Raw genomic sequence first — 21,056 nt, 5'->3', positions numbered from 1 at the left:
ATGGGCAGTTTTCTTAACAGGTTTCATTTAAAATGTCTGTTTCCACATTTATTTATTTTCTTTGCAATCTTTTCTTAATTCACATTGCTCATTATGAATTCACTTACCTGAACTTGCTAAACCTGTTACACATTTTCTAAGCACTTATTGCAGGTGGAGCTTAAGGTAGCTTATGAGTCATACAGGTGGCATAAAAGGTTGATGCATGTAGGAGAAAACACCAGAGCACACAGAGCATCCATAAGTGGGAGGTACGATGGAGGAGGCAAACAGAGAACTCAAGTAAGTAATTTGTTAATCTGGCTTACATGTATGCTGAGACTGTGGTAACCAATGACAACTAAGATATTAACAAAGATCTATCTATCTATCTATCTATCTATCTATCTATCTATCTATCTATCTATCTATCTATCTATCTATCTATCTATCTATCTATCTATCTATCTATCTATCTATCTATCTATCTATCTATCTATCTAATCCAAGGCTGTTTTCAAAGGATGATTTAAGTTATTTAAGGAAAATTGCTATTCAAACCATCCTAGTCTCATGAAAAAGTTATTGTCTTCAAAACCTATTTACTATTTTGTGCTGTCATTGCAACAACATTCATCAAGAATTTATATATATATATATACTTTTACAGTGTCTGATGATGCAGAAGCTTGTTTTAGAAACCATCCTTATCACAATTTAACATCATGCATCTATTCCAGGAGGCCGTGGGACACCTGTCGGGAGGTTCCTGTAATTGAAGACGAGCACACACCTTGGAAGTTGTTAAAGCTTCTAAAGATCATCGCTTTGTTTGCTGTTGCCATCATTGTGTTTGGATTGGCAATATGTAGCAAGGTTAGCTTCATTTTTGAATATTTAAATAGTGAATTTCTAATTTTTTTTCTGTTGTGCATAGAATCCCACTTTTCTTGATTTCATTGTTGAGATACAGTAAATATAAATGTAGTCATTAGCTGCCAGAGAAGGCTGAGATATTACAAACAGCTACAGGGACTTGAGCCCACTTCACCCAGAAAGTATAAATAAAGTAGAGGTTTCTTGGTAAAAGGTAACACTGAACATTTACATTGTTTAGTTTCAAAGTGGCAAATACAAATTCTCAACAGTCAGTGAAGGTAACAGTGTCCTTAAAAGACTTTTTATTTTCCAGGCTTCTTTCCTTCTCCTCATCACCTTGTCCCATGAAGAATCAAAGACCCTCCAAGCAGAGCAGAAACCCCTCACACTGCTGTGTATTGGCTGCTCTCTTATTGCACCTGCTGTTCTTCTGATGCTGAAAAGCTTCTGGAAAGCATGTTACAAATCATCAAAGCTGCCAAGAAAATCATCTGCAGCCCTGGTAAGACACAAGATAATATTTATTAACTCTATCTCAATTCTTACGGATCCTGAAAAAAACAATGACTGACATGGTATATGTCCCTTTTTCTGTGACATTTTGTTAAATTGAACTTTTTCTTTGTCCCTCAGGTTTTGTTCTTCGAGTTCCTTGTTTCTGTGGGGTTAGCAGTGCTTACCATTGTAGCAATGCCACACTTGGACATTGTAACCAATGTGACCATCCTAAACAGTGTAGCTGTCCTCTCTGCATTCCTGCAAGCCGTCGCTCAGTGCACTGCCAAAAGGATGAACATCTTCCTGCTGCCTTCCATCATGGCCTCTGTGGTTATGGTTGTTGGTTACTGTTTGTTCGTGGTCCTGTACATTTTGAAAGACCCCACCGATGTGAAGACAGCCATCTGGGTGGGTCTTGCTGTTGGTGGGTCGATCTTGGTATCTTTCAACTGGTGGGAGAATTACTTCAGGGTGATCTGTGTGAATAGCAAATCCAACATCCTGAAAAATCTGTTTGAAGACTTGACCAAGAGTCAGAACATGCTGCACATCATGTCCAGCTTACTGAGGATTGTGGTCACTGCCTGTGTGCTTGGTGCCTATGTTCCTCTGGCCAAGATGGACTGGGACATTGTGACCTCCATTCCAAGCAGGGAAACAAGAATTGTAGTCATCATCATTGGGGTCCAGCTGATCTCCTCTGCACTCTGCCAATGGTTTGCTTTAGCAGCCTGTAAGATGCATGCTGTCCGCAGATGCTTCATTGTGCCTTTGTACCTGGCTTCACTGGCTGTGATGGTGCTGTTCATAGTCCCTGTTATTCTGGATTATCAGGACCACCAATTAATCTTGAACACAACTGAAAACATCAACTTCACAAGGTACTGCGTTGATGCTGTGATTGTAAGAAATCAAAGTCTGAGTGGTAACCTGTTCCCACATCTGGTTTTGGATGTTGCCCAAACACTCTGCTTCCTGGACCTGTCCAACACAGCCAACATCGGCTTACTGACAGGTAAAAAGAAAATAAAGAAATGCTGTTCTTGTAATCTGGGTGTCTGGCTTTTTACAGCTTATTTGTTTTGGCTGTTTTAGTATTTAAGCTTTAGTAGTAGTGACTTTTTTTTCTGTTTCTTTCCTATCAGGTGCAGCAGCATCATGGTGGATTGGTCTTGTGCTGGCTACTATCCATATATGGTTCTTTAAAATTTATCGCATCCAGAAGACACAAGACTTGTTTGGACGGAGACTCTATGAGGGAGCCTTTATTGAGCAGTCCTTACTCCTCAACACCCGTTTCAACATCCGGACTAGAAAAAGCAGGAAGAAGCAGTAAGTTATTGAGTGTGTGCATATGTTGTACAACTTTTTCATCTTCTTTCTTTTGGGCAGAAATTTCTGTTTCAGTTTATAATAGTAATCATAAAGCAATTACTTATATTTGCAAATATTTTCATATCAAGGAATAAGGAGGATGCCACTCCTGCTCTGATTTATCTATGTGCAACAATGTGGCATGAGACCTATGAGGAGATGATGAATATCATGATCTCAATTTTCAGGTGAGTTAACGGATGTGCTTTCATACCCACTCTAAGAGTCTCTATTATATAAGCTAATAGTATATCTGAACTTTATATCAATTTTTTTTTATAATAAATGAAACATTTCCTTTATGCAGAAAATATCCTTAAACAAACATTTTAGGGAAATTAATCATGAGTCCATCTAATTTAAGCATTGTCTTACAGTCTTTATTTGACTTTTTTTTCTAATGAATTCATTCACACATCATGTTTGTCTCAAGACTGGACCAGTACAGACCAAAGACAGAACCTAAGTTTAATGATTTCACCTTTGAAGCTCATATCTACTTTGATGACGCCTTTGAAAATGCCAAAGGAAATCAGGATCGTGACCTGAACACATATGCAAAGGACCTTGTGCAAATCATCACAGAGGTTTATGGGTAAGAACCATGTTTACTTGCATGTGAATTTCTGGCAAGTTTGTGTAGATTTGACATGTTCAGATTATATGCATTGCTGGTTATTTTGTCCAAGTTTGGATTTGTTTTAGAGTTTGCTGTTCAGATCTACATTGGTGACATTCTGGTTAGATGAGATAACGTCTCTTATCCGGTAGTCGGTGTCACCTCCTTCAATATAAAATTAAAGGAGGTGACAGCCAGACTTTTCCTGACTGGCTCGCCACTCAAAATCACCTCATTATTAATAATATTCACTTATTCACTCCAAATAACAGAAGTTTGTACCAATTAATTTCACTCCGTAAAAGCAACAATTGAAACACTACTAGAAATGAAAATGTTCCAAGGTAAATTATTTATCAGTATCCTTTCTCTCTATTATCAGCATCTTCACAAACCTTGATAAAACATTCTTTGGAGTACAGCAGCAAATTCCTGAACAGTCAATCATAGAGACGCCATATGGAGCCAGACTTGTTGTTGAAATGCCTCATGGGAATAACATTGTCGCTCACTTCAAAGACAAACAGAAAATTCGGAACAAAAAGAGATGGTCTCAGGTAGGTAATAGCAAATGGATTATGTCAACACTTTAATCAACAGCCTTTAGTTTGCTAACTGTTATTTGTTGTCTGCAGGTTATGTATCTTTACTATCTTTTGGGGTTTAAACTCATGACCAAATATCACAGACGCTGGAAGATGGGGGAAAAGGAAACCGATCTAAGGACAAATATCAAGGTGAAATAGAAGAAACTTTCTGGGTATTTTATGAAGTGCAAAAATGTTAATTTAATTTTCAGTGCACAGTCAAAGACAACAGTGTTGAATGTATAAAAAACAAAACTGTGCATTCATTTAAGAGAGAGAAACACAACACCTACCTCTTGGCTTTGGATGGGGACACAGACTTCCAACCAGCTGCTGTGATGCTTCTCATTGATCGTCTGAAAATGTATCCCCGTGTTGGTGCAGCATGTGGCAGAATTCACCCCACTGGATCAGGTTGGGAGCAAATGAGGGCTATTTTGCACAAGACAGAGGGCCATGGTCAGATTATAAACCAGTTGTCTGTTTGATCTGCAGGTCCTGCTGTTTGGTTCCAGAAGTTTGAGTACGCTGTCAGTCACTGGCTGCAGAAGACAGCTGAGCATGTCTTTGGCTCCGTTCTCTGCAGCCCTGGCTGCTTCAGTCTGTTCAGAGCAGAGGCGCTAATGGACGATAATGTGATGAAGAAATATTCAACCACATCCACAGAGCCCAGTCAATACATCCAGTATGACCAAGGTACAAAATTGTACTTTATTAGAAGTTTTTGATAACTTTCTTTGTTATAATAGAATCTAATTTAAGCAAATAATTTCACATTGTATACTTTTATACTGTAAAGTGGTACAGTTGGTTTCTATGGTTTTTCAGAGGTTACCCAGCTAAACTTTGAATATTCTCTACTTTCATCCACATGTCTCCTTCCAAAGCTCCAAAGTGTGCATGTTTATTTAATTGGTGCAACCTGTCCATTGTGTTGATAATAGTCCACTCTCATTAGACAACTTACCCCCAAAAGACCCTACATGGATTAAATGGATGTTTAGAATGGATGGATTAATAGATCTACATATCCAATAAAGATACTATTCTTTCTCCATCTTTGCTTTGACTTTCAAGTTTTCTTATTTTTCCAGCATCTAAATATAGATTTTGTTTTTGCAGGTGAGGACCGCTGGCTGTGTACTCTGCTACTGAAACAAGGCTGGAGAGTGGAATACAATGCAGCATCTGACGCCTACACCAACGCACCACAGGACTTTAAAGAACTGTACAACCAGGTAAGTACATAAGGAGTGTAGATCCAGTGTAGAACTATCATCCAAAATATATTCATAATGATTACCCACACCACAAGAAATAAAAAATGTCCTTTGCTTTCTGTGGATCAAGGTAATTTGTCCACCACAGATACCATCCACTGCTTTAGTTTGCAGGAATAAAGCACTGTTGTACTCATTGAGATCTCTAAAAGAATTTTGTTGTTGTTGTACTCAATATGTTCTACCAGACAATGGATTTGTGACGTTGCTTGGTTGACGCTCCAGTTTTTATCAGCCTTGCTTATTTTACCTCTGTGTCATTTTAAATTTTCAGTAATTGGATAAATTAATGGAATGCAAGCGAATAAAAGATTTCAGGACAAAAAGAGGTCATAACTTAATAATGACTACTGCTTTTCAACTTAGCGGAAACGATGGGGCCCTTCCACGATGGCAAACGTTATAGATCTGCTCGGTTCCACCAACCTCGTTTCCAAGAAGAATCCATCAATGTCCAAACCATTCATGTTCTACCAGCTGTTTGCCATGATTTCAGCAATTCTTGCTCCGGCCACCATCTGTCTCATGGTTGCAGGTAACTGTCGTTATGTACTCTGGACTTAACAAAGGCCATCTACTATTTAGATGTTATTAAAATTGGACATGTACAACACTTGTACTCCATTAACATTTAAAAAGCTTGTCAAAATACCTTAAAATATATTGTTTCTGCTGTACCCAGGGAGTCTGTCCTTCATTTTGGATATACCTTCTGCTGCTGCTCTGGTCATAGCTGTGATACCTCCTGCCATTTACTTGGGTCTTTGCTTTAAGCTCAAGGCAGACACTCAGATCATTATTGCAGCAGTGTTGAGTATCATGTATGCATTCCTTATGATGGTAGTGACAATGTCCATTATTGGTAAGTGCTTATTTCTGTCTAACAAATGTATAAATATTTTTTGCTTTACCTCTAAACATTGGTATTCTTTGTTTTCTGCCAGCCTCAATGGTGAAGGAACAGACCATTCTGACACCCAGCAGCATTTTCATCATGATCATGTCAATCATTTACATTGTCACTGCACTGCTGCATCCTCAAGAACTTCCTTTGCTGTTCTATGGATTACTCTACATCATCTGCATCCCAAGTGCCTACCTCCTGCTCACCATCTACTCCATGGTCAACATGAACAGTGTCTCATGGGGAACCAGAGAAACAAAACCTACTGCAGAGGCTGCAACAACTGCAGCCGCCATCCAGCAAACTAAATCACAAAAAGGTAGATTGGTACCACTCTGAGTGACTAGAGTTGATATTTCTGCAAAATAAATTGAAACTTAGTCTTACTTTTACAGCAAAAAACACCTTCAAACGACTCTGCTCACAGATGAAATGTTGTAAAAAATCCAACCAGCGAGTAGAAGACGAACAGCTCACCAGGAGACAGGAGATCCCAGAGCCTATGCAGCTTGAACCTCAACCCCAGAACAGTATTGTGGATGATTCCCCCCAAAATGAAGAGTAGGTTTTAAAGATATGAAAAACAATTAAACTACAAAGTAGTAAAGCAAATTAAAAAAAGGATTGTTTTTTAAATTTTCCTTTTAGGGAAGAGGAGACCAGTTTTTACACTCCAGTTCAATGTAAGTGCAAGAAAATTGTTACGTCTATAGAGCTTTAATACCATAGTAGTGTATTATAATACATTAATATAGTTTTTCCAAACACTTAATGGTATTAGGTTTTCAAACGATTTTCTGTCCTGTCTTGTTGCGCAGGTTGGAAAGCAGAATTGGAGAGTTTGTCCAACGACATTCAGCTGCAGGTGGATTCTCTTAAAGAGGTGCATGTCCTTTAGCTTAATAGATCCTTCACTCTTATGAATACTTACAGCCATTTACCAAATTCTTCGTTTTACTCTATATGATAAATTGCATCATTGTTCACCACTCGTTATTCAGGCATTCAAAGAGTCAAAGCTGATTTATTTGGTTTTAAAGAATAATTTAACCTGGTGATTGTTTATCAGGATTTGACTGATAAACCCACCAGCAAACTTCAGGTAGAAAATGTGAGAACATGTTCACTGAATGACATTGCCATGAATCAGCTAAATGTCAACTAATATTAATAATCCTTTAAGTGGTTCATTTGTTGCCTCATTCAGGTAGATGTAATTTTTTTGTAGATTAAAAATGTTCACAAAGTTATTTCCAAATGTTTATCTTTGACTTTTTGTTAATTTTAGACATTGAACTAATGTATTCTTGCAGGATGAGGAGCGGTTTTGGAAAGAACTTATTGAAAAGTATCTGGAACCTCTGCAAAATGACAAAGAAAAACAGGAAAAGACTAAAAATGAGCTGCAAGATCTTAGAAACAAGGTGAAAGGGGAGAGCTGCAATGTAATACTTTACACATTTGCCGGAATATTTGACATTTTTAAGCTAACCTTTGTACTTCTTTCCCAACACAGATCAATTTTTCATTCTTCTTCTTGAATGCCCTGTGGCTGGTGGCAGCCTTCGTATTTCAAGTCTTCAAGGTCTTTCAAATCCAGTTTGACATTGTTGACTTGAACCTCAACAAAACTGGCAAACAGTTCCAAATTGAGCCAATGAGCCTCATGTTCATCCTGGGCTTTGCTATTTCAGTTTTCCTCCAGTTTATTGGGATGTTGTACCACAGGTAATCAGTGATTAGATTTGTTTTTTTCTCAACTATATTTCTGTAATTAGAGTCAAACGAAAAGACGCGTGAAGTACAAAACTTTTTCTTCTCCACTTTTAGAATTATGACCCTCATTCATTATGTGGCATTTTTGGAAACGGAGCCAAAACAACAGAAGTCTGCTAGAACAGAGGTAAATATTTTTGTTTATTATTCAAACTAAACCAAAAGATTGCTCAGCAGTCTTCCATGTTATATCACCACAGATATCCCAGCTGCCAATAATTAATAAAATTAGTATCACAACATATTTTCAACAATTTTTCATTCAATAACTCTGCTACCTCCCAAAGTTATTCCTTGTTCTTGTGGATTAAAATGGGAAGAGACTATAGATGTGAGCACAAACAACACATAGACTGTGTATAATAACCTAAAACTAAATTAAATAGTCTGTTATGCACAAAATATGATAAAAAGCATCTTGGAACTATATATATTTTACATACAATACAATATATGTAAATAGCAAGAGTGGATGTGGAAATTAGCACTAAAAATAATTAGAAAGATTCAGGCTTTGGAATGTTTGACACAAGTGAAGCTCCAAGAAACTCAATGTCAAATGATAGACGACGAGGTTCTCCCCTGCCCCACCAAAAAAAAAAAAAAAAAGATGCCCAACTCTGCCCCATGGTGGTGCTGTTGAGTAGTAAATGGGACTCTACATGTGTTCACGTTAGAACCATAATGGGATGTGATGTATTTTTTTATTGGTTTATGCAAATAACTAATAAGACAAAACAAAGCATCCTTTATTTTACTGAGAAACATTCAAATATGTCAACACACATATGTTGACATATGTCTCAACATATATACATATTATTTATACTTAAATAAATATACATATTTATTTATATGTATAAATACATATTTTTATTTATACACATATAAATAAGAATAATTTGAAGATTGTGTTGTTAACAATAGTGAATTGCTGCCATTTTAAATAATTGGTCAAGAGAAAGAAAAAAATGATAGCTTTTACAGAAATCTCCAGGAGGAGTAAAGTTTATTTTAGAATACAATTTTTATATTTATTATGTTAAATATTACCAGTTCAATTGTTTCCAATTCTTCCGGAGGAGTGATTGCCTGCTGTGCTGAAGACGTTGCAGCATTTAAATCCCATAATGTTTCCTTGATCTTTTGCAGAGTGACTCCATGTCCAATGCAGATTCCAGCTCACGCTCCAACTCTGTGACTGACATGAGCAACATCTCACAGGAAGAATCTGAATTGTATTTAAGTGATGGTTGGAGCACTGAAGACGACTCTCTAGAGGACAGTGTGGATGAAACTCAGGAGACTTAGGTTTTTAACAAGACTGTTTTTGGACCTAAACACTTTTAGCACTTTGTTGGATCTGCTGCTTCATAAATCTTTTTAAATGGCTCTGCAAAGTAGGACACATACCATGAAGGCAACCTCAAGATGAAGGATTTTATTTAAATATTTTGAATTCTTAACTATTTATTATTTTTGAAAAAAAAGAAGTCCTGTAACAGTTTTTCTTAATGTTCCTTTTTTGTATAAAACTTTTATGTGTTATGTAAAGTGGGTCTTGGAATCAGTGATCAATATTTACTTTGAATCAAAACTGTCTAAGCTAGTCAATCCATTAATGAAAGCTCCATAAATGTTGCGATTAATGTTTGATTTATTCTATTTATCAGAAATTTTTATGTACTAAATACTTATATTTTATTGCAGTATATTGAAGGAAAAAACTGAGAGATGAATTAATCTCGAAAGTACAATATTACTACAGTGTTACTACTGCCTTAAAATATTCATGGAGGTTCTTACTTGGGAAAAACGTGTAAAATCTGGTTGACTCACTACTTGAATACATATAGTTGTTAACCCAAAAATTGTTTTGCTAAAAATGCAAATGTTAAATTATCTTTATTGTTTTCAAATTGTGTTGTGTGATCCGGAAAGCACACACATTGTTTACAATATGTATTTCCTTTGCTTTTCTTTTTAAAATGTTAAAATGTGTAAGTTTGATATATTATAAAGTGTTTGTGTTATTTCCTATTTTTTTATTTAACAAGAAAACAAAGAAATAAAGACATACTGTATAATGAAAATATGAGAATAAAGAAAAAATTGGGGTTGAATTTTCCTATTGGTTAACAGTACAATGTCTACATCATTGCCCTGCGTTCGGCTACAAAACTATGTCATTTGGACAAATGCCCTCAGTTGGGAGAAGGAATTGCAAGAAGTGATTATCACTTCTCAGTTTCTCAACAGGGACAACTAATGCAGTGTTTGGTCTGCAGTCTCCATTTACCCTGACAGAAGTAGCTACAGTACATGTCTCTTGTTGCTTTTAGAAAAAAAAAAAAGGTTTCTGCATGTGAGATTTGTGAGAGCTTGTAGAAAGGAGGAAGAAGGAAACATTTACTTTTTGAACCCCCCCGTTGGCATGGCAAACATATAAAAACTCCCTTATAAATGGAGAATGAGATAATATTGTCAAACAATAACTATGCTGGTGCAGTGAAGTATTGACCCTCAAACTAACTGGGTGGTTTGGACGATGACATGAAAAATGAAAAAACTACTTGATAGAACACAACAATGCAAATACAATATAATTATGCACTACTGCAGTATGTATTCAAGCTAAACCTTAACAAGACAAATTCTTTTCTTTGTTTTTTATTTCAGTTCTTAGTCTCTTTTTTCAGCACTTGAGTTTTGATACACCAGCAAAGGGACTTGATAAGAGACTATAATAAAAACAGTATTGAAACAGTATTTAAAGTCATTGAGTCTATGTATTGATTTTAAAGTGTTTTTGTTGCACAATAAGAAATAAATAAAACTGAAACACTCATGGTCTGTAAATTGTTCACACCTGTTATTGTTTATTTTTATTAATATATTAGTTATTTTCTCTTCTGCCTTCTGTTAGTTGCCAGCAGTATTTTTCCGGAAACTTCTGACTAATCATACCAAACAAAACTAAAAGGAAGCAAAGAAGGAAAAAATATTTTCATCTACATAAAGTCAAAGATGACTCAAATAACTTTAAATGAAAGAAATCAAGATTGAAACAACTTTGTTTCCAAGGCGTGACCTATTTGATCTACCTGTCAAAGCTTTTCTCCTCCTGCTACAGTTTCTGTTTCTGTAAGATTCAACTCACAGAAAAATAAACTCTGTGTTTGGATTTCATATATTCAATTTCTTCATCTGCTTTGTGTAACAACCTTTGAAATTATGTTGGCAGGTTTTTGCATTTCATTCTATTATATAACTACAGCTTCAAGGCAGGAAACAATCTACATCCAGACTAAGAATAATTCATTTCTTAAAAATTATGTTAATCATTACTAGTGCAGAAATCTGATTGGCTCACAAGAATGTATTGAATTTCAGCAATTTTGACAAAGCAACTGAAAAACATCAATATTAGTTGATTAGTTTATGTTGGCAATCAATAATCGATCTGGATTAAACCTTTAGAGCACGGGCGTTTCAGTTGTAATAATGTCTTGTGATGTAACAAGACCTACTATGAAATCAATATCTGACTTTAAGACCCTTGCACTTATTAACAAGTTTTGTCTATAATAAAATAAAATTCAAGTATGAGTGACATAATGTCATGCGTATGTAAATTTGTCCTTAACTGTATATTTAGATTATTCCTGAAGAGTATATATTTTTTAAGTTTCATAACTCAGTCTAGTTTTTTCTGGTTTACAATATCTAATGACAATATTGTTTGCTTTTTCTAATGTCTTTGACCTACGTTGGTAACCTTCCTGCTACGTGTCTGCAGGCGCGGGGAGGAGGGAGGGAGCAGGACTGAAAAGGCTCATGAATCATGCAGGTAAAAAGATTATAAGGATGAGAGAGAAAATCAGAGAGCATTACTGGACCTACAATGGAGGAGGACGTCAAGAGGAGAAGAGAGCTCAAGTAAGCAATGCATTATTAAAAGTTTATTTGATTTTTATTACGATAAAACATTAAGAGTCCTCAACAAGTACTTATTAAATTCCAAGGTGAAAAAGAAAGAAAACTGACCTCAATGACCTCTATGTTAATAAAAATGAATATTTCAGGTTAAAGATTTATCTAAACTTGCAAGAGCAGAAATGTTAATCCATAAAGAACAGTTTGATCCTAAATAATTCCTTCTTGTAACCATCCTCCTTCCCCAAACTGTGGATTTTTGTGCTGTAATTTAGAAGACCTTGGGACACATGTCGGGAGGTCCCTACCATTGAAGACGAGCACACACCCTGGAAGCTGCTTAAGCTTGTAAATATCATCTCTTTGTTTGCAGTAGCTATTATTATCTTTGGACTGGCAATATGCAGTAAGGTAAGCTATTTCTATGTGACCTTTTATGCTAAACAGATGAAACAAATACTTTTAAAAACCTGAAAGTAGAAAAGCCTGTGAAAACACCTGTAATATGTTTGAGGCCATTTCTATAGAACAGAATACATTCATTGATCCCATTTCAACCAAAAAATACAAGTGAAATAAAAGATATTTAGTAAAATTTTACACTACGTTTTTTATTGTTTAGCTTGGTTTTGAAGAGGCAAATGCAAAGTACAACATTTGCGGTACCAGTGGTTTTATATGATTTGTTTAATTTTTCAGGCTTCTTTCCTTCTCCTCGTCACCTTGTCCCATGAAGATACGAAGGCAATCCAAGCAGAGCAGAAACCTCTCGCACTGCTGTGTATTGGCTACTCTGTAATTGCACCTCATGTCCTTCTGCTACTCAAAAGCTTCTGGAAAGCATGTTACAAATCATCAAAGTTGCCAAGAAAATCATCTGCAGCCCTGGTCAGATACCTGAATTTGATCTCCAACTAATGCCAAAAATAATGAAATACTTTGTTTTTGTTATTTAGTTGAATTCATCTGTCCATTCTTTTCTTTACAGGTTTTCTTCTTAGAGTTTATAGTTTCTGTGGGGTTAGCAGTGCTTACCATTGTAGCAATGCCACACTTGGACATTGTAACCAATGTGACCATCCTAAACAGTGTAGGTGTCCTCTCTGCATTCCTGCAAGCCGTCGCTCAGTGCACTGCCAAAAAGACGAACATCTTCCTGCTGCCTTCCATCATCGCAATCCTGTTTATTTTTGTTGGTTACTGCCTTTTCCTGGTCCTGTACATTTTGAAAGACCCCACCGATGTGAAGACAGCCATCTGGGTGGGTCTTGCTGTTGGTGGGTCGATCTTGGTATCTTTCAACTGGTGGGAGAATTACTTCAGGGTGATCTGTGTGAATAGCAAATCCAACATCCTGAAAAATCTGTTTGAAGACTTGACCAAGAGTCAGAACATGCTGCACATCATGTCCAGCTTACTGAGGATTGTGGTCACTGCCTGTGTGCTTGGTGCCTATGTTCCTCTGACCAAGATGGACTGGGACATTGTGACCTCCATTCCAAGCAGGGAAACAAGAATTGTAGCCATCATCGTTGGGGTCCAGCTGATCTCCTCTGCACTCTGCCATTGGTTTGCTTTAGCAGCCTGTAAGATGCATGCTGTACGCAGATGCTTCATCGTGCCTTTGTACCTGGCTTCACTGGCTGTGATACCATTGTTTATTGCTCCTGTCATTATTTATCACAAAAACCACAACTCAAACATCAACTTCACAAGTTACTGCGTTGATGCTGTGATTGTAAGAAATCAAAGTCTGAGTGGTAACCTGTTCCCACATCTGATTCTGGATGTCACACAAACTCTCTGCACCCTGAACATGTCCATGACACCTGATTTTGGCCTATTGACAGGTAAGAGTTTTTTGTCTATTTGCTGCAAGTAAATTGTTTAATGAATTTTTAATTTATTTGGTTTAGTTATGTCTAAAGTCAGTAAACTGGTCCAAGATACATAAAATCTGCATTGAGTCAGAATATACATTTTCCCAGAATCAGATTCCTTTACACACCTATCAGCCACTCTGCTTTGTGTGTATGTTTTGTGTGTATGAAATTCAGTCTTGGTATTTAGTGCTATCATATACTTGGTCTGGTTTCTCAGCTTTTCTAGAGGTTAATAGTTGTCTCATTCTCCTGCCAGGTGCAGGAGTATCATGGTGGATTGGTCTTGTGTTGGCCACCATCCATATTTGGTACCTAAACACCTGCCGCATCCAGAAGACTCAAGACCTTTTTGTGAGGAGGCTCTACGAGGGAGCTCTTATTGAGCAATCCTTACTACTCAACACACGCTTCCGCATTCAGTGTAAAAACAGAAGGAAACGGTGAGTTTTGTGTTTTTTGTTTGCTACGCAACTTTTGTTTCTTTGAATTGCCTTCCAAGCATTAGTTTTAGATTTTTGCAAATGGTACAAAGTTCTTGTGAAATTGAAGCTACTTGGACAGAAGATAGTTTTTAACATGCAAATGTTATTTCAAGTTTTAGAGAAGACACCACCCCTGCCATGATTTATCTCTGTGCAACCATGTGGCATGAGACCAACGAGGAGATGATGAATATCATGATCTCAGTTTTCAGGTGAGTTTTCAACTTTGCTTTTCAGTCTTTTAGATATGTCTCTCTTTCAACACAAATGAATCAAATAACTATATCATTATGACTCTAGAACTTGTTTGTATGCTGAGGAGGCCACTCAGCTTTCTGATTCAGATGTGTCAGTGCAGGGATACAGATAAAATCCACAAGAGGAGTTACAGATCCTTATCGGACTAACATTATGGGAAGTAATTTCAGCAGCTTGCATCCAGGATTTCTCTGTCAGTAGTGATCAATTTCTCTACTGAGAAATGGATCATATATATATATATATATATATAAACCTCAGGCAAAGTTAAATGAACACTAGAGGTCAGACTAAGGGTGAGTCAAAATTGTGATGAGGAAAGATTGTTGAATTTAAATCTGTAGGACATGACTAACTAATATTAATATTAATATTAATAATATATGAATGATTAATGTCAAGCAAACTATGATTAGACATTAGTAATTTGTTTTACCAGAAGGATATGCTCTTAATATCCTCCTTCTTACATTTATAATAATGGACTTTTTTACATGTTCTCCTTATGTGGTTGATCACTAAAGACTGGACCAATACAGACCAAAGAGTTTGACACAGCCGCAGTTTGATGATTTCACCTTTGAAGCTCATATCTACTTTGATGACGCCTTCACAAATGTAACAGAAAGTCAGCACCGTCATCTGAACACATATGCAAAGGACCTTGTGAAAATTATTGCAGATGTTTATGGGTAAGAACCAAGTTGAAAGATATGATGATGTGGCATTTCTCAGGTGTTAAAACTGGATTTATGACCAGAGGCACATTTTCAATATGAATTATTTCAATTTTGATGTAATTCATTCTTTGTCACCAGCATTTTCAAGAACCTTAATAAAACATTCTTTGAGGTACAGCAGCAAATTCCTGATCAGGCAATTATAAAGACACCTTATGGAGCTCGTCTTGTTGTTGAAATGCCTCTTGGGAATAACATTGTAGTTCACTTCAAAGACAAAGAGAAAATTCGGAACAAGAAGAGATGGTCTCAGGTAGAGAATATCTTATTGATGTTATATCAATGTCTCAGTAGGAAACATTTGCATTGATAACCGATCTTTAGTAATTTACAGGTAATGTATCTTTACTATCTCCTCGGTTGGAAACTGATGACCAAGTATTACAGATACTGGCAGGAAGGACAACATGAAAAGCATCTTAGGAGAAAGATCCAGGTGAGATAATGCATCTTTTTTGAATATTTTTGACTTTCTCAAACGATAATGCAAACTGCAAATACTGACCATCACACAATGAATTGAGAAACTGTACTTTTGCTTCTTTCAGAAAGAGAAGCACAACACTTATCTCTTGGCTTTGGATGGGGACACAGACTTCCAACCAGCGGTTGTGATGCTGCTTATCGATCGTTTGAAAATGTATCCTCGTGTTGGTGCAGCATGTGGCAGAATTCATCCTACTGGATCAGGTTGGCACAAATGAAAATGTGTCATTTTTCATTTGTGGCACTGCAGACAGAGCCACAAGGAAAGTATTGAACACCTCTGCATTTGTCCCGCAGGTCCTGCTGTTTGGTTCCAGAAGTTTGAGTACGCCATCAGTCACTGGCTGCAGAAGACAGCTGAGCATGTCTTTGGCTCCGTTCTCTGCAGCCCCGGCTGCTTCAGTCTGTTCAGAGCAGAGGCGCTAATGGACGATAATGTGATGAAGAAATATTCAACCACATCCACAGAGCCCAGCCACTACATCCAATATGACCAAGGTAATAGGTGCTGTATGAAAATCCATTTTCAATCTTCTGAAGTTAATAATTAAACCTTGGTTTAGATAAACCTCCATTGCATAATGATAAAATTCATCAAAGCATGTACATTTTCCCTGATATTTTTGGATTTGTGTTAGATACCTTCCAGTGGGAAGTTGTCCTATATTAGTTTTCTTTTAATTGCAGGTGAGGACCGCTGGCTGTGCACTCTGCTTTTGAAACAAGGGTGGAGAGTGGAATACAATGCAGCATCTGATGCCTACACCAATGCACCAGAAAACTTCAAGGAGCTTTATAACCAGGTGAGGGAAAAAAAAGCATCTTTACCAAATTTGTAACAAAATAATAAAGCCTGATTACCCAAAGTACTACCACCACCCTCATAATATTGATTAATAATTTCTCTAAATAGTATTTTTTTAGGGCTGCACAGTGGCGCAGTTGGTAGCACTGTTGCCTTGCAGCAAGAAGGTCCTGGGTTCGATTCCCGGCCGGGGTCTTTCTGCATGGAGTTTGCATGTTCTCCCTGTGCATGCGTGGGTTCTCTCCGGGTACTCCGGCTTCCTCCCACAGTCCAAAAACATGACTGTCAGGTCAATTGGTTTCTCTAAATTCTCCCTAGGTGTGAGTGTGTGTGTGAATGGCTGTTTGTCCTGTATGTCTCTGTGTTGCCCTGCGACAGACTGGCGACCTGTCCAGGGTGTACCCCGCCTCTCGCCCGGAACGTAGCTGGAGATGGGCACCAGCAACCCTCCCGACCCCATTAGGGACAAGGGTGAACAGAAAATGGATGGATGGATGGATAGTATCTTTTTATTTTTTGTGATTGATGACATCTGATTCCATCTGAATATTTATTTTGGATTCAGATTGTTGCAGGCTCACTTCTGCCTAGCAAATGACTTTGTCTCCTAGTGTCGGGGAGTGTTTATGAGAGGTGTGACAGATCTCCAAAAGGTTTGAGTTCTGGTTATTGTTATTCTTTAGCGCAAACGATGGGGGCCTTCCACAATGGCAAATGTTGTGGATCTGCTGGGCTCTACCAACATTGTCTCCAAAAGGAACTTATCCATGTCCAAACTGTTCATGTTCTACCAGCTGTTTGGCATGATTTCTGCCATTCTTGCTCCATCCACCATCTGCCTCATGGTTGCAGGTCAGTATCTGAGTCTGTATCTTTGAATGTAAAAATGACAAAAAAAATAAATGCAAAGGTGAGAGCAGTTACACAAAAATGTTCCAGCCTGTTTTCTCCTCCAGGTAGTTTGTCCTTCATCTTGAAAATGCCTTCTGCTGCTGCTCTGGTCATAGCTGTGATACCTCCTGCCATTTACTTGGGTCTTTGTTTTAAACTCAAGCCAGACACTCAGATCTCTCTTGCAGGGATTCTTAGTGTTATATATGCGTTCCTCATGGTTGTGGTGACAATAACCATTATTGGTAAATATAAATGACATTTCTAACTAATGTATTTAAATCATGTTGCTATTTTTTTAATATGTTATCTTTTGCACCAGCCTCAATGATGAAGGAACAGACCATTCTGACCCCCAGCAGCATTTTCATCGTGGCCATGTCCATCATTTACATTGTCACTGCACTGATGCATCCCCAGGAACTTCCTCTAGTTTTTTATGGCTTTCTCTACATCATCTGCATCCCAAGTGCCTACCTCCTGCTCACCATCTACTCCATGGTCAACATGAACAGTGTCTCATGCGGAACCAGAGAAACAACACCGACTCCAGGGGATGCAACGACAGCAGTCTCCGCCTTGCAAGCAAAAACAAAAGAAGGTAGAACAGAAAAAGGTAGTGCTACATAATACTGTTTTTTCCCAACAAATCTAAAAGTTTTTTCCCTTTGCAGCTAAGGGCATCTTCCAGAGACTCTGCTCATGGATGAAATGTTGTAAAAAATCCCTTCCGATATCAGAGGATACCCAGCCTCTGATAAATGCCCAGCCTCAGGAGAATCTGGTGCCTGAGTCTGTGCCTGAACCTCAAACCCAAGACACTCCTGCTAACGACGTCTCCGAAAAGGAAGAAACGTAGGCTCTAAACACAGGTTGAAACAACTCCAAAGTTTTCATCATATCAACAGATGTTACTACTTTATTCTGGATTTGTTTTAGGCAAGTGAAGACTGGTTTTGACTGTCCAGCTAAATGTGAGTTCAGAAGAATTTTTGTATTTTATTACAGAACTTGGCAAGTTTTGAAATGTTCTTTTGTGTTCTGTTCTTCAGGTTGGATAAATGAACTGGAAAGTTTGTCCAATGACATACAGCTGCAGGAACATTTTCTGGACAAGGTGCAAATGTTTTTGTTTTTTTTAATCTTACATAGAGCTGTCACTATCTAAATACCTGATTTTACAAATCACATAGTGGCTTACAAATATCTTAAACCAAATTGTGCTGCTGCCCACCTAACAATTGCATGGTGGCATCTTTATTTGGCATCGTTTTGCTCCTTCTTCAAAATATAGTGAAGTTGGCCCCCAAAACCTTCTTCAATTAAAATGAATTTGGTGTCAGTTGTTTGTGCTGATTTATGCAGCAAAAATCTTTGTGCTGTTAACAGAGGTTATGAAAGGTCAATCAGCCACTTCTCCCACCCCAACATTTACCAAATTAAATAAATTATATGCATATTTACTATAGAAAACTGGTTAACTGATCTGAAGAAAAGACAGCTCATGATGACCCAGGACTCTGGAGGACCAAGAGAGATTGTGCAAAGAAGGATGGTCAAAGATTATTGCCTCTTTATGATCCAGTCTTTTGAAATGGTTCAGAAATATGTTGGGGTTTCAGTTTGTGCCATCAAAGTGGGGCACCAGGATTTTTTCCCCCGTAGAATACATGTGTTAAAATTACTAACATTTACTTATAAATGTTAGTTTGTGTAAATGTAAAGTATATTATGTAAATATACTTTGACTTCTCATTTTACTTATCCATTGTTTTTTGTTTGTTTTTTGGATCATTGCAGGATGAGGAAAACTTCTGGAATGAGCTCATTGAGAAATACCTCGAACCTGTGAAAAATGACAAGGAAAAGCAAGAAAAGATCAAAAATGACTTACAAGATCTGAGGAACAAGGTAAACACGAACGACTGAAATGATGTTGCAGTAAACTTCACTTTGTTTTAGTCTAACTTTGGATTTATTTCCCAACAAAGGTCAACTTTTCCTTCTTCTTCTTGAATGCTCTGTGGCTGATGGCAGCGTTCGTCTTCCAGGCCTTTGATGTCTTCTCCCTCAATATCAATATTGTTGACTTCAACCTGCAGGAAACCGGGGGGACGATCCAAATCAAACCCATGAGCCTCATGTTCATTCTGGGGTTTGCTATTTCAGTTTTGCTTCAGTTTGTTGGCATGCTGCACCACAGGTGAACCCTCATATCAAATGTCATCTTCGTCACAATGTTTTTAGATAGATAGATAGATAGCATTTATTGTCATTGAACAGAATTCAACGAAATTTCCATTTCCATTTAATGCTTGGGGTTAAAAATGTGACATCATTGTTTCTGTTGTTTTAGAGTCTCCACCCTCATTCACTACATAGCGTTTTTGGAAACAGAGCCCAAACAACAGAAATCTGCAGATAATGAGGTAACGACTATTACTGTTGATACTGAAGTTTTCGTAATTACTGTTTTTATTTCTTATATGAATATCACCAGTTTTGACACCGCAACTGGTATTGCTTTTAATAGTATTAACACTTTTACTATTAATGATCATCTCTTCTGTTGAGACTTACTGTAAAAATGCTGCAAAGATTAATAACATGAATCTGAAATCACATTTAGCATTGTATTGAAATCATATTGTTCTGGCTGCATTTTTATCAAGTAATGACTTATTAATTTCTCTGCAGGTGGACTCCACTGCAGATTCAAATGATGAGTCGGCCTACAATACAGACCTAAACTCCGTGTCCCAGGAAAACCGGTCATCACAAGACTGGGACTCTGAATTCTACAATTCAAACCTGAACATTAAAAATATTCAAGAGGACTTTGTTTAAATTAGCACAATTTATTGAACCAAAAAACTTCAGACACTTTTTAAGCTTTTACTATGTGGTAAATGTTTACAAATATAATGAATGTACTTACTTAACTTGAATAAATTCTGCTATATGTGGTTTTTATTTGACGTCTCATGAGTAAAAAAAAAGATCTCAGTTTCTGCCCATTGAAGAAACTCTATGATACATCCATCTCCATGCAGGGGTAAAGCAGTGGCAAAAGCATTCATGCACAAAGACACAAAGAGATAAGTCAATAGGTGTTCACAGTTCCTAATTATTTAAATGTCATGGTGAGATTGAATTTGCTGATGTGAATGAATCGGCTGGACAAGGTAGTTTTGTTTTCATTGACAAATACAAATTCCTTCTTGCACATGAAAGAAGGAAAATAAAAATTCTCATGAGTAAACACCAACTGCCGTAATTTTATCTGCCTTGTCTATAGCTGCATGAACATGCACATGACTTTATTCCAAGAAAGATTTGCATCGTGTGAAGGTTTGGATTAAATCACTGAAAGAATGTAAATTCAACCCAGTTCGATGCACAATTTCCAACATCTCTGCTGATAACAGACCCGTCTGCAGCCAACTCTTCCATTATCTTGTGCTGGCACAGTTTGTGTAAGCAAACACATTCTTCATGAGAATCAATTGCTTTATCTTTCAAAACAGAAGTTAGATTTCACAACAGTTTTTTTGTGTATTTTATGGACCTCTACCTTAAGTCTTTGGTAACTACTGTGCTACAACTTTTAGGAGCATTCCTTCTCCAACATGAACAAAAAAACTAATAACTGAATGAACTCATCAGGAGAGTTCACCAA

The 21,056-nt window shown here is 37.2% G+C and overlaps 1 protein-coding gene across 2 annotated transcripts; it reads left to right on the top strand.

Moving 5' to 3' along the window:
* Positions 1-228: 228 nt before the first annotated feature.
* Positions 229-21,011, top strand: LOC114156402 (chitin synthase chs-2-like). 2 transcript variants are annotated; one of them, XM_028036810.1, is made up of 22 exons: positions 229-282; positions 720-855; positions 1,172-1,360; positions 1,492-2,371; positions 2,502-2,688; positions 2,820-2,918; positions 3,164-3,325; positions 3,732-3,906; positions 3,985-4,086; positions 4,209-4,350; positions 4,432-4,632; positions 5,059-5,174; positions 5,583-5,751; positions 5,899-6,078; positions 17,700-17,978; positions 18,052-18,232; positions 18,317-18,351; positions 18,430-18,494; positions 19,178-19,288; positions 19,369-19,580; positions 19,734-19,806; positions 20,075-21,011. In XM_028036810.1, exons 1-22 carry the CDS (start codon positions 257-259, stop codon positions 20,222-20,224), a joined length of 3,870 nt encoding a protein of 1,289 aa, XP_027892611.1. In that variant the 5' UTR covers positions 229-256; the 3' UTR covers positions 20,225-21,011. The 2 variants fall into 2 exon arrangements, with proteins under 2 accessions (XP_027892611.1, XP_027892612.1); XM_028036811.1 differs by lacking the exons at positions 17,700-17,978; positions 18,052-18,232; positions 18,317-18,351; ... (3 more) ...; positions 19,734-19,806; positions 20,075-21,011 and adding exons at positions 6,161-6,439; positions 6,516-6,681; positions 6,769-6,803; ... (3 more) ...; positions 7,951-8,023; positions 9,049-10,630.
* Positions 21,012-21,056: the final 45 nt, after the last annotated feature.

This window comes from Xiphophorus couchianus, chromosome 13, assembly GCF_001444195.1.
Source record: "Xiphophorus couchianus chromosome 13, X_couchianus-1.0, whole genome shotgun sequence".
NCBI classification, from domain to species: Eukaryota; Metazoa; Chordata; class Actinopteri; order Cyprinodontiformes; family Poeciliidae; genus Xiphophorus; species Xiphophorus couchianus.
The sequence above is the reverse complement of the archived record's forward strand: the minus strand, read 5'-3'. Positions and strand labels throughout refer to the sequence as shown.

Excerpts from the sequence above, each read along its gene's own strand:
- LOC114156402 (XM_028036810.1), top strand. The coding sequence starts at position 257 with ATGGAGGAGGCAAACAGAGAACTCAA. Across the intron at positions 856-1,171 it reads GATTGGCAATATGTAGCAAG|GCTTCTTTCCTTCTCCTCAT; the intron begins GTTAGCTTCATT and ends TTTATTTTCCAG. Across the intron at positions 2,919-3,163 it reads ATCATGATCTCAATTTTCAG|ACTGGACCAGTACAGACCAA; the intron begins GTGAGTTAACGG and ends GTTTGTCTCAAG.